Source organism: Cadophora gregata, assembly GCF_030347475.1.
Source record: "Cadophora gregata isolate MNR1 chromosome Unknown scaffold_5, whole genome shotgun sequence".
In the NCBI taxonomy this organism is placed as follows: domain Eukaryota; kingdom Fungi; phylum Ascomycota; class Leotiomycetes; order Helotiales; family Ploettnerulaceae; genus Cadophora; species Cadophora gregata.
Genome location: NW_026695928.1, coordinates 553,490 through 566,883, shown reverse-complemented (window position 1 = coordinate 566,883; position 13,394 = coordinate 553,490). Strand labels below are relative to the sequence as shown.

Below are 13,394 nucleotides of genomic sequence, written 5' to 3'. Positions count from 1 at the left end.
ATGCCGTCCCAAGAAGCATCAATACCGACTGGAAGCAAGCTGAGACCACTCCGTCGAGTCGGTGGTTTTCGGAGCCTTCATGACCCAGAACTAACAGCGCAACGAGACTCGACGAAAGTAGACAAACCAACGATACCTTCAGCTTTGAGAGTTCCAAGTTCTCGTTTTAGTCAGGGCAGTATGGTTCTTGATTTTGCCTCAAGCATGCTTCAAGATGCTGCTGCCTCTCCTGCCGTTCCACATACATTGCAGGTGGCACGTCAGTCCCCATCTCCACGTCCAAAGCCTCAGTCGCCCCAACCAACATCGACTCAGAGTGAAATGGATATAGCTAGACAGGTGTCCATGGTTCGACGCCGCAAATCGCGACGAGCAGACAATCATCGCGCTTGCATCGTAGGTCCAAGACTGGAAATGAAGCCTATGCCATTACGACGTCACACCAGACGTCTAAGAAAACCACCTCAAAACTTCCCCAAAGTCAAAGCTAATCGTACAGGCACAAGAAGGCTCCTGAATTATATTTCGTGTCTTGGAAGAAAGCCAGAAGTGCAGCAAAGTCTGCCGACTCTATCTTCGGTCGACTTCATCGACAAGGTCACTTCGACTAGTGATCCAGAGATGGTTAGATCCTCTGCACTACCTGTCCATGCTTCATCCTCTAGAACCGGAAGTCGACCTTCACGAGCCGCGAAAGATAAAAAAGAGCTTGTAAAGTCTTCTCCTCAGAAGTCCAAGTCTCAAGGAGCCATCCTACTTCAAAGAGCTCAAGAAGACAATCATGGTTTGAGACTGGAGATCATCCGGCTCCAAGAAGAAACTGCTCGTATAGAGGCTCGCTGCAAGAGGGACATCACTCGCATGACAGCGAGACACGACGCAGAAATATCTCGCCATCAGGAGAATCTTCGGATGCGAGAAGCGCAGGAAATGGACCTTGTCAGCATGGGAATCCGAGCCGACTTCTTCGAGGGTAACTACAAAGACCGGATCAGGCAGCTCGAAGCAGCTCTTGTTGAGGAGCGGAAGAAGTCGAGCTATCATCTTGCGCACCATGAGCATTTCAAGATGCTGTATGAAAGGGAATTTCAAGCTCGGTCGAGTGCGGTTGTTGGACCGGTCACTTCGCCGGTAGTGCCGGCGGAAGACAACCTCTGGGGTGCTTTGCAGGATATGCAAGCCAATTTGGATCAGATTAGCTCTCACGTTGAGGCGCTGGAGTCACGAACCCGGACATGCCAGAACAAATCTGAAGCTCAAGTCGCTGCAGTTCATGGGATGACTTCGATCCCAGCGATGTCCAATGAAGACAACATCGGGGTGGCTCGGCAGGATATCCGGGCCAATTTCACAGAAGAAGACAGCCCTGGTGAGACCCGTGAGCCACAACATGAACACTACTCCAAATCTCGTTCAACCACTCTAGCAGCTTCACGTCGTTGCGTAGACACCGGAACCGCTTCAATATCAACTGCAGAAGCTAATGAGCCTTCGGTCGAGCCTCGCATCGCAGATACTTTAAGATCAACCCCGACAGAGAAGAACAGTAATGAACTCTGCCTCGTCGCACTCCATCAAATCCTCCCGCGTACCTTCACATCTCATTCTCAGTCTTCATCCAGCTTAGCTGGCAGTACTGGGAGGTGGTCCACGGTCGCGGAACATTCGGGTACCGCCGAGCTGCCTGGCAGTACACCATTCACGACTCCTGAGCCTGAGCTAAATACTGGTCTTACCTCTCGGTACGATGACTATGGGCCTGACATTGAGAGCAGGGACGAGAGTGAAGCCGAAGATCATGAGCAGGACGTGGCAAACCCGAGCAAACTTTTGGATCTCTCAATCAGCATTTCTACAATTCCATACTCTCAACCCACATACGCAGCAAACTCGAGCTTATCCCGATCGCCATCTCCATCCCACACCTCGCCCATCCTCTCCTCTAACATCCACCGAGTCTCAATCGTGCCAGCGATGCGGCATAGTCGAACTTTCCTTTCGTCTGAAAATGGCGATAGTGCTAGTAATGACTATGGTGAGGGCTATAGTGGTGCAGAAATGTATCGCAGAGACCTCGATCAAGCTGTGGATGACCGGGGTGAGAGAAAGGATGGAGGCGTGGATGATGCAGCCAAATTGCTGCTCGGGGCCTGGGACTGGGATGGTGTGCCGAATTTGGATTTGGTAGATTTTAGAAGAGTGTGAGGAAAACCACCTACCGGGTTTTGGATGCTGGGAGGAGCATCAAGCAAGCGGTTGAAAACAGCGCCAACAGAAGCGAGCGCTCCGAACATCATCCTCTGCACCTCACTCATTAAACACCTAAAAGTTCAAAAGATTCCTAAATGCCTCATACTCAAATATTCAAGAATTTAAACCTCCCATACACCGACAACATTACAGAACTAACACAGCCCTGTGACCTTTGCAACCTCCAGTACCCTCATCCCAAAAGCTGCTGCCTGTGGCTGCGGCGCAGTGCTCCTCCATAGCCGCCCCGCGCACACTGTTGGCTCTTGACAGAGCCGCCAAGGTGTGCTGTGCTTGTGCTGTGCTTGTGCTTCGCCCGCTGGACGTTCCTCGCCAATCGGCTTCATGCCAAGGGCCACGAAAGAAACAACGCGGACAGGACGGATTAATACAATACTGTAGGTAGTGCAGGCGAGCGTGGCTGGCTTTGAGCGCCATTCTCCCATTCTCCCATTCTCCCATTCTTCCATTGACATTTGACATCCTTCTAGAAGATTGCGGGTTCTCTCATTTGAGCTTATCTTGACATCTTCCAACATCTCAGCGTACTACGGACAGTGAATAGATCGTGTCGATTGGATACCGTGGATTTCGTTACGGGATTGAAGCTTAGGTAAGGTACAAGAGGAAGAGGTTGGAGGAGAAGCTGCGCTGCATGTGACCACACAGCTGATGAGGGACGACGACCCTCAAAAGAAGAAAGACATCGCGCCACAATACCACGGCAATCTCCCACGATCCCTATCGTCTAGCTTTCTCCTTCATCGGGATCCATTACTAGGTACGGGAGAAGCAAATCATGGCCCACGCGCCGCCCTCCTATGAAGCAGCCGCCTACCGTCAACTCTGGATCATCGTTGCGCCTTACGTACACAGCTACGATCTGTACAGGGCGTGTCTGGTATGCCGGCAGTGGCATCAACTGTTTGCGCCGTTTCTGTGGGGAGATCCGGCGAGGAAGTTTGGATTTGATGATGATAACATTTATTGTATGTTGGTGTTTTCGCTTGTCCTTTTCCTGCTTTTTGAATGCCGTTTGAGACGCTCATGATAATATTACCTCATTATATCATCTTTCATATATATGTGGATTTCATCGCTGTTCATACCCCATCTTTGGGAGACATATATCTGAAATCCTTTCTCATCCGGTTGATCAGTAAATCTCACCCGTTTTAAACGCCTCCTCACACGAGCCCGACTCGACGTCAGAAGACTCGCGCACACTCTTCATATTCCACCGGCCCAGCCAGAATTCTACGATGGACCTCAAGCAGGCTGGCTACGTGACATCCTCGATAGATTGCCATGTCTTCAAGCTTTGATCGTATCGAACCTCTCATTTTTCGATCACTCATCTCTCCAGGGCATTCATCAGCGCCGGCAGTCCATCACCACTTATCCACTCAAGCTCCTGATCGCATCAAATTGTGAGAACACCACAGCTTCAAGCCTGACTACCGCACTACTCCACTTCCCAGAACTGGTTTACCTGGATCTATCAGCTGCCCAAGGAGCAAGAAGTCCGTACGTCCTACGTCAGATTGGAACCTTGACCGAGCTACGAGTTTTGAAGTTGAGGAATTGCGGGCTAAAAGACGATGATATCGACCATCTGAATTTCTCAGGCCTCCGCAGTCTGGATGTCAGCTGTAACCTTCTCACCGAGCGAGGACTAGCAAAGCTTTTTGCAAAATTACCTACAACACCGCCTTCAAGCGGCAATCTATCCCCATTCGCTCGACGGTATTCAGGTATCCCATTGCCGACACGTGTTGTAGCCGAAGGACTGGACAGATTTATCGTCAAGCGTTTGACAAGTGGAATAGATGGCTATCTCGGAGTTGAAGAGGGCCTCCCGCCGGCATTCTCTCATTTGGATGTTGCGTCAAACTACTTCACTGTGGATGTCCTCGCCCACCTCGCCGGCCATCACGATCTTCAACATCTTGACTGCGGCGCTCTGAATCTCAGCCAGAAGCCAAATGGAGGTCGATCTCCACATTCTCCTGGAGCTCTAGTCAGGCGGTTCTCCGACCTACCGGAAGTGGAGATCCTCAGCTCGGGGATATATAAACATACTTTTCGTGATTTGAGGTACTTACGGATTCATCACTCTCTTATTACTGCCCAGCCGTTCTCTGGGATAGAAGCATCTGTCGAGGATCGATATTTTGAGCTTCATAATGAAGATCTAAGATATGAATTGGATTCAATGGAGGTGGGACGTCCAGGCGTTTTTGAGCTAGACGATACAAGCATCATTCCTCCCGAGCCCGAAGGGCCAGTGGTTCATTCCAGTTTCGAGTCGCCAGATGATGTGGGTGCTCAGGTACGTACTGCGCAATCCGATTCGCCGCAGAATGGTTCAAGCACGACGAATAGTCGGGAAGCCAGACCAGTGGAGCCAACACCAGAAGTTCGGGTAACATTTGCACCAGTCGATGAAGGAACTAAGTCATCACATCCCATTCCTATTCGAACAAAGGAGACTTTCCCAACCGCAGATGAACCTCCAAGGTTCGATTCATCTGATGACATGGAGTCACAGATAAAAACCATAATGCCAGATGAGATGAAGACTCTAGGAACTTGCTGGGCAATGAGAAATACTGACAAAGGACGACCAACCCCCCGAACTACACCGTCGCCCATTTCGGTTTCTCCAGAAGATCCACAGCCACCCAAACTCCCGCCGCGACCGCCCAAATCAGCACCTAACGGCCCAGAAAGATACCAATATACTTACAGATGCGGCACTGCCCAAATTCCCCAGAAGTCCAAAGATAAGAATATCCGACAGCTTCTTGACGACTCTACCCAACGGCTTCAGAACCTTACAACTCGCGAGCGCCACCCAGGCCGTTTCAAACCCTCCCTCCTCCCCAATCTCAAATCTCTAACATTGACCTCCATCCCCTCAACCACCTACCGACACTCCATCCCCGATACTCTAGCTCTCTTTATCCGCGAGCTCGCTGAAGAAGAAGAACTTGCTCGACTCCAAGAAATTGCAAAATACCAATCCATAAACCAACCTCCACCCCAACGTTCCCCAACCAGCACATTAAAGCTGAAATGTCTCATCCTAGAAATGACGAGCCAGCCTGACACAATTTTACCGCATCGTACCAACTCGCCATTAGCACTAGGCCGAACTCATTCAAATAGCCGAAGTAAACGAGCCAGTTTCAGCAGCAACCACTATACGAAATCCTCCACTGAAGATCCAGATAGCGAATCATTCATGAACAGCATCTCATCCGATTTCTCGTTCTTCAGCGAAGATGATGGCGGCTTACTGGTTAGTGAGGGCAGAATCGACAGTCCGAATCCAGGGAGGGGAGAGTTTGGATTTGATGTCGGAGGGGACGAAAGGGAGGTGGATGTTGTGATGGAACTTTCTGCTTTTAGAAGGGCGAGGAAGAGAGAGTTTGAGGAGGCGACGGAGAAGGGCGTTTGGGGTATTGAACAGGTTCTTGGGGGTTTTTGGAGGGGTGAGGTTAAGGTGGTGAGGGAGAGCGTTGGGGGTGGTAGTTGAGTTGAGCGGCTCTGATGCACTGCATGATCCTTCTCTATCTTTCTCATGCGCCGGGTCTTCATTTCTCTCAGATCATTTGTCAACAATCGAGTGTGAATTAGCGAAGTTAGTCAAGTTATGATACCATGTTGAATATTCATATTTCCGCCTTTAGAACGCAGCATATGTCTCGGATCTGTTGTGTAAAATAAAAACCCCCATACGCATCATTGATGACTCAAAGCGGCTTAAAAAAAGAGAGATGAACAACAAAAATGAAGATCTCAAGCTAAATGTTGCGGCTAGACACTGCCACATCCACTGCCACGATTAGCGAGTGTTCCGGCGAATGAGTCTTTCCCCGCACAACGCAAGGCACTGAGCTGAACCCCTTTCATAATTCAGTTAAGTCTTTCATCCAGCTAGAAGAGCGATCAATAATATACAAGAAGAGGCAGAATTCCAAGTAAACATATCTCAAATCCAAATTTCCAATACCAAATTGACCAAACAATACGGAGAAAACATGACAGAGACTACAACCAAGCAGCCGAATTATCTCATCACATACACCAAACATATCTTTAAGTAAAACATAAACATCTCAAACAACTCAATCTACCAAACCAAACGCCAAATCCGCACTCAAATCTCTCCAAATCCCAGCATCAGAATCAATATCAACCAGCCATGTCCACCTCAACCCCAAAATCAGAAGATACCAAAACATCCACACCCTACCGCCAGATTCGCGCTCTCTACGATGAAAAGACTATAACAGTGTATCAAGCCTACTCCAAGGAAATCGCTGAAGCAGCAGTCAGAGAGCAGAGATTAGATGCAAGTCCTGCGTTTAGGTGTGAGCGCATGACGTGGATTAAGCCGAGTTGGTGCTGGATGATGTGAGTCTCTTTCATTTTATTCTCTCATATCCCTCTCTCCTCCCCATTCTAATTTCCCATTCCCCTTCCTTCATCCTCACCCTCATCCTCCAAATCCAAGCCTATCAAACCCTTCTCATCTTTATTATTTATTCAAAGCATAAAATATATTACATTGCACTATCTGACACAAACACCAACCACCACAGGTACCGCTCCGGCTACACCACAAAAGACCCCCGCCAAACCAACATCCTCGCCCTAACCCTCACCCACACCACCTTCCTCACGCTCCTCTCCCGCGCCACAGTCTGCAAATCCAACCACGGCCCGCTCACCGCCTCTGAGCGCAGCAAGCCCGTCCGCGTGCAATGGGACCCTGAGCGTGGTCCTGCTCTGGAAATCCTCCCGTATCGCAGCCTGCAGGTGGGTATTGGGAAGGAGGTGGTGAGGGAGTGGGTTGAGGGCGGTGGGATTGTGAAGATTGAGGATGTGAGTGAGAGGGCGAGGGATCTGGGGAGGTGGGCTGAGGGGAGGGAGAGGGCGGGGGAGGGGGAGTGGGAGGAGTTAGTGGAGAAGGGGTTGGTGCCGAGGGAGAGGGTGTTTGATGTGCCCGAGGAGATTAGGGTGGGGTTGGAGATGAGTTGAGTTGTTGACTGTTTTGAGTTGTTTGATTTTCATGGGTGAGAAAGAGTTGGATAGACAGGAATAGGAGTCATAGAGGGGGTTTGTAATCACAGAAGTCCAATGGTGTAAATGGTAATTTATGGATCATATTTGACAGCAGTGATTAAACTATTTAGAGTGTCAGAACTGAAAATTCGTTGAGAGACAAGTCACACCTAAAGTAACATACTGAAGTAGTTTATATGGAAAGAATAATCCAGAAGAGAGGTCACTGGTGTATTGTTTATAAACCTAAGGCAGGTGATGCATTACTCGCTTAGTACCCCTATTTCCACTTCAGTAAACACGACGCAACGGCTGTAAAATCTTGTAGAAAGTCATTCTAACAATTCATTCATATGAAAGTAATCATTTCAATGTACCTATCCGTATTTGTAGTCCTGGTTCAAGCTCCATTGACAACTCCATCTACCCCTCAGATGAGCAGAAACAAAGATTCACTCACCTTCCCTCTCTTCACCCTCCACCTTCGTACCCAGCCGAGAAGATTTTGTGACAACTACATCTAATCAAATAAGCAAATATATATCATGTACAAGCACCCACGTTCTGCGTCACGGTGATGCTTCTCCAAAATCATAACAAGCTTATGGTTTCTATCAGACTAGTCGCTTCTCGGTCGGATTTCCTAGAATTTCCGCCTCACCGCGATTGGTCTGTGAGTTTTGCTATTTTATGTGATGCTTCTGATCTAAAGACTTTCACGGTCTGATTCATTTCAATTGGTATATCGTGCTTTAAGGGGCAGTTTGGGATATTTTCACATTTTTTTGGAGCAGGAAGTTCTTTTTGTAGAATGACTTCATTTGTTTGGATTTCCGCTAAGCGAGCTTTCAACCGGGCAGCCTCCGAAGGCAATGTCACTCAGAGTGATTCCTTACAGTAGCGCTGAATTTGCAAGCATTGGGTACAACTCAGAAATGAGATTTGCGTCGTTATAATACCCTAGAAATCCAATCTAATATATAAGTCAGATGTACAGATGTGAGGCGTACAGACTTGGGAGACAATAAATATCGCGCTTAACTGTGTTGCTCTGGTAAAATCTCAAAAGTAACGCCCGGCCGCTCACTCCTCGCTCAATTCTCACTCCAAGTCTCCCGAACCCCAAAGACTAGAATCATCTACTGGAAACAATCTAAGCTCTCAACTCCCAAAGCCCAGTCTTCGTGGCCCACTCAAAGAACAGCTCTCTTTGTCCCTGTCTCAACAGCTCATCACCCATAACATACTCCCTCTCCCAACTCCAACTCACCGGCCCCAACTGACCCTGGATAATCTCACCATATCTCAATGCATTCCTCGAGACTGCCAAGTCACCTACATAATCCCGCGCCACTTTCCAATCAGTATCCGGATCTATGGCGAGAAGTTTCTGCGCAAAGTCCGGATGCTTGGTGATGCGTTCCCATGTCGTCGGTACATCCATATATGCTTTCAAACCATAGCGCTCTTTAGTGGTCTTGTTGTAAGCGTGTGGTACCATTTGCCTTTGGGTGCGTTGTACTCGACTTGATTCGCAGCGAAGATCTTGAATTCATCCAGATCCACTTCATCATCCTTCTCGATCTTGGCACGCATGTCCTTGATCTCAGACTCTAGAACTTGTAGTCTATACGATCCCCATTCTTTATACATGATTTTGAGATTGGTAACGGGTCGAGTATTGGTAAGGTATGAAACGTCGTACATGCCGGGTAAGGTAGCACGGAACGATGTTACGCTCGCGATTCTCTCTTTCACGCCGATGGCGCGGGATGCGAGATGTTCTGATTCCGTTAGTAAAGACTCGTTTGAGTGTCTTTCAAGTTGTTACCTAAAATTCCACCTTGAATAATGTAAGCGCATCCATAACATGGCCCTTCTACTTTCTCGATCTTCTTGTCCCCTCGCTTAATATATGTCTCTCCACCAACCATACCATCTGTATGGCTAAGCATTACAATACATGCATACGGATACGAATCATAACTGGCTTACGTCAGCATCAGAATATTCCTAGAGGATAAGAAGCACCAAACACAAGACTCACTGCCAACGCAAGATATTCGAACTCAACGGATCAAAGCTCTCCTGCTCCTTCGTCAAGGGAATCCTCACATGCTGCGGCACAACACTAATCTCCCTCTTCATCTCTTCCACATCATAGCGTTCAGTCTGCACACTAACGAAACCCTCCTCAAGCTGGAAAATTGGCACCAGTGGCGCTTTCATATTCTCAGACATAATCCTCAGAGTCTCGGGATGGTTCCAGAGATCGTGCAGGAACTTGGAATGGCCGCCTGCATTGCGTAGAATGAGAGCATTGGATCCCCATGTTGCGGAGCAGTTGGCGAGGACTTCGGAGGAGAACAGAGCTCGACGGTAAGCGAGTACGCCTTCGTGTGAGAGGAATGGGAAGGCTGCTGTGGCGGCGATAGGGGTTGATGATGGGCGTTGCTCTAAGTGGAGGTCGGCGAGGGAGAAGAGGTGTGTGGGTGGTGTGTAGTTGAGATGGATCTATACTGGGATAAGAACGAAGTGCTTCTATTAGAGGCGAGAGCATTTAGCTTACTGCCGGATCGAAGGTCTCCATTTCATCCATGGATACAGAACCCATGGTTGAAATATGTCCTGATGAGCTTTTGCTTTGAAGAAGTTATGTAATGAGGTTATGGCCAATAGACTTTAATCAGTACCAGTGGAGTAGGAGTATGTATCGGCCGCGAAGAAATTACTCAAGATAAGCAAAAGAAAAAACTATTCGAAGGAAAGAAGCAGTTTATCGGCACAGCTGTGAGGGTTAAGTAGTCAGAGATACTGGGAGGTCCCCGTATTCAGAATCAAGTCCTGGAAGTGGGATGGCATCCGCACGACTTTTGAATGATTCTCTGGGTGGAATTTGCGCCGACATGTTCAATCATATAGGCCTTTGGGAAAGGTGTGGAGTGAAACTTTCCGGTGTTTATCCTCAATGCCTACCTGCTATCTCAAAATTCTTGTAGCCGAGATAAAGACAACACCGGAGGTGTGTACTCAGAAATTTTCCTTTGACAAAGAGAATTTGCGAGAAGCGATTGGAACGTGAGATCACAGCACACCGTCTCCTTTGTTCATAAGGGGAAAACCAATACAATTCCGCTTCATCTTGGTATAGAGAAATGAGAACATGACCCCAAGATTTATTGAAGGCACATTGCGAACGAAGGTATCATAAATCAGAGAGCGAATCGCTACCTCTCTGAAAACAAAGGGACTCAGCTCGATCTTCAAATTTCATCGCGGCAACGAGTTCTCGCAAACTGCTATCTCTTGGCCCATCCGCAAAGGGGAAAACAATACAGTACACCGAAAGACGGAAGCATCTAACAACAGCGGAGGCATCGATCGATATGTAGTCAGAGGTTCAAACAGAGATGAGAGGCTAAAAATGAAGAGGGCCAAGAGACAAGAGGGATATTTTACCCAGATGAGGATATATTAAGGCGGTAGCTCTGCCGTTGACGGAGAGTGGGATGTGGGAAGCTAAACTGCTTTGATGCAAGCGAGTTGTTTATTGGTAGAGTATTTGATCAGCTGGAACTCCGCGACCGTTGATTCTGGCAATTGAGAACTATTGATGTATTTCAAGAATTTCTGATGCTGTATGGGGTAGTTTGTCGCGTGCCTCTCTCTGCCATTTTATTTGCTTGTGATGAACATATCTTTCACACACAAGGAAGGCCGCGATACAGAAGGCATGTTGCGGGAAATGATATCGCCTGAAAAACAAAGAATATTGAGGATAGTGGATTTGTCAACTGGTGGCGGTAAGATGAAAGACTCAGAGGGGTCCTCCTCAAGGTCTTTCAAAACCTCAACTTGGCCGTGTAACCTCGCTTAGCAAGAAAGGGGGCCCACGTCAGGTTACATTTATCAATAACACAACTTTCCCCAAGGAATTATTAATAGTTAAAAACAAAGATACTTGCCATGCCAATTACTAGATCGAAATCAACATTAAATTGGAGCTTATCAGTACAATTTGTCATCAGACTGGTATTGTCTCAATGTCAACACCATAGAAGTAAGACAAGAACACAAAGCTTTTATTGCATGAGATGCATATCCACATGTGGTTCATCCAAATACAAGCCGTAACACAGCGCAAAACAAAAGAGAATCATTTTTACATCCCCGCCCACGTATGTCCCATCAGCCTATTCGCCAAATCCCTCACATACCCCGCCGTCGCCCCAAGCGGGTTATTCAGTTGCGTCCTATCTACACTCCCACTATTATACTTCCTCGCCGCCTCATAATAGTTCCCAAACTCATCATACGCCTGCCTCAAACCCGGTCCATTCCTTGTTCCCAGCGCCCCATCTCTAATCATCTGCAGAATACTCCCCGCAGGATCGAACGGGTTGAACGACGCTCCGTTGTATGCTTGCATGATACCTGTGTTGTTCACACCGTTGAACGTGTTGCCGACTCGGACGTTGCCGCCGGATTCTTGCATTATGATGCAGAGGATAACGCGGGCGTCAAGACGGGATTCAGCAGCTACGATGGGGATAGAAGAGCCGATAAGAGAGATTTCAGAGGGGCTATCTGAGAAGCTCATAAGGGAAGAGTTTTTCGCCCAGAGAGCGTCGTAGGATGCCCATTGTGAAGGGTATGGATAGGCGGACGCTGGACCGCTGTAGTCAACGTAGCCTCCCGTGCTTGGAGGCACGGCTCCTCCTCCTCCTCCACTACCCTCACCTGTATTGCCGGGTCCGGATCCAGGGGGAAAATTGATAGTCTGACCTACTTGCAGCGAAGTTGCGTTTACGTTTGGGTTCGCAGCTTCAATCGCGGCTACGCTGACATTGAATTTCGCTGCGATCGTCGTGAATGTGTCTCCAGCTTGGATGACATATGGACCTGCTGCTGGAGCAGTTGGTGCTGGTGTCGGGGTAACTGGTCCAGGATTGGGCTGAGTTGTCGACGGGATATTGATCTGGCTACCAACTTGAAGAGCATTTGGGTTCACCCCTGGATTGGCAGCTTGTATTGCAGCAACGGTCGTCCCCAACTTAGCTGCAATACTGCCATACGTGTCTCCCGACTGAATAGTATACTTTCCTCCTGGGGCAGGAGGCGATTGAGGAGGAGCTGGAGAAGGGGTCGTAGCCGAGGGGATTGATATCTGAGCCCCAATCTGAAGAGCGTTGGGGTTGATACTTGGATTCGCAGCTTGAAGTGCGGCAACAGTCGTGCCCAACTTCGCTGCAATCGTAGTAAAAGTGTCGCCTACCTGAATGGTATATTTCCCCGACGGAGCTGGCTGCGGTTGCGGTGCAGGCGGCGCAGGTTGTGTAGGCGTACTCGAAGCAGGCACAACAATCTGTGCTCCGATCTGAAGATTATTTGGATTGATACCAGGGTTGGCAGCTTGCAAAGCAGCAACAGTAGATCCAAATTTTGCTGCAATTGAACTGAATGTATCTCCGGCCTGGATGGTGTATCGAGATCCTGACTGTGGAAGCTGGATGACCTGCCCCACTTGGAGATTGTTTGCATTGATCCCCGGATTCGCTTGTTGAAGTGCAGCTACAGTTGTTCCTAATTTGGACGCTATTACTGCCAGTGTATCTCCCGCTTTGATTGTGTATGTTGAAACATTTACCGCGGTGGCTTGCAGTTGCCGAGGGGTAGATGTGGAGGCTCGCGAGAAAAGTCGCCGGATTGTTGATATTGACCGCTGCATGTTTTGCACACATACAATACTACGACACGAAGCAGTACAAGGAAGACTCGGTATTCTTTGCACTCGCAGGAATATATGCCAAAGATTGGGTTCAGAGCTATGAATCACTTTGCCACGTATGAGCTTGAAAGAGGAATAGACACACGCAAGATTCCTTGGCAGGCACCTGCACTTTCAGGACTAGCTCAGGGACCATCCAATCTGGAGAAGCAATATATGTGTTAGATCAGCCTTACACGAGCTTGTACTGCAAGCCACCGAATCAGGCGATCGAAGAATCACTGCAAGTAACAATACACCACCAATATCGACGACCTATCCTGGGGGGCTAGCGGTGACGAAA

The 13,394-nt window shown here is 48.4% G+C and overlaps 5 protein-coding genes across 5 annotated transcripts; 3 read left to right on the top strand and 2 right to left on the bottom strand.

Moving 5' to 3' along the window:
- On the top strand, positions 1–2,205 carry ONS95_010990 (uncharacterized protein; the record flags this gene model as incomplete). The annotated part of the gene is made up of 1 exon (XM_058504584.1): positions 1–2,205. One exon carries the CDS (start codon positions 1–3, stop codon positions 2,203–2,205), a length of 2,205 nt encoding a protein of 734 aa, XP_058359140.1.
- Positions 2,206–2,321: 116 nt separating this feature from the next.
- On the top strand, positions 2,322–5,940 carry ONS95_010989 (uncharacterized protein). The gene is made up of 3 exons (XM_058504583.1): positions 2,322–2,863; positions 2,947–3,239; positions 3,411–5,940. Exons 2-3 carry the CDS (start codon positions 3,050–3,052, stop codon positions 5,789–5,791), a joined length of 2,571 nt encoding a protein of 856 aa, XP_058359139.1. The 5' UTR covers positions 2,322–2,863; positions 2,947–3,049; the 3' UTR covers positions 5,792–5,940.
- A 201-nt stretch (positions 5,941–6,141) lies between these two features.
- Positions 6,142–7,543, top strand: ONS95_010988 (uncharacterized protein). Its single transcript, XM_058504582.1, has 2 exons — positions 6,142–6,672; positions 6,861–7,543. The coding sequence occupies exons 1-2, from the start codon at positions 6,461–6,463 to the stop codon at positions 7,297–7,299; spliced, it is 651 nt and encodes a 216-aa protein (XP_058359138.1). The 5' UTR covers positions 6,142–6,460; the 3' UTR covers positions 7,300–7,543.
- Positions 7,544–8,244: 701 nt separating this feature from the next.
- ONS95_010987 (uncharacterized protein) lies at positions 8,245–10,386 on the bottom strand. Its single transcript, XM_058504581.1, has 4 exons — positions 9,893–10,386; positions 9,371–9,837; positions 9,155–9,309; positions 8,245–9,107 (listed from the first exon to the last, which is right to left on the bottom strand). Exons 1-4 carry the CDS (start codon positions 9,935–9,937, stop codon positions 8,776–8,778), a joined length of 999 nt encoding a protein of 332 aa, XP_058359137.1. The 5' UTR covers positions 9,938–10,386; the 3' UTR covers positions 8,245–8,775.
- A 398-nt stretch (positions 10,387–10,784) lies between these two features.
- ONS95_010986 (uncharacterized protein) lies at positions 10,785–13,147 on the bottom strand. The gene has a single exon (XM_058504580.1). It carries the CDS (start codon positions 13,049–13,051, stop codon positions 11,486–11,488), a length of 1,566 nt encoding a protein of 521 aa, XP_058359136.1. The 5' UTR covers positions 13,052–13,147; the 3' UTR covers positions 10,785–11,485.
- Between the last annotated feature and the right edge of the window lie 247 nt (positions 13,148–13,394).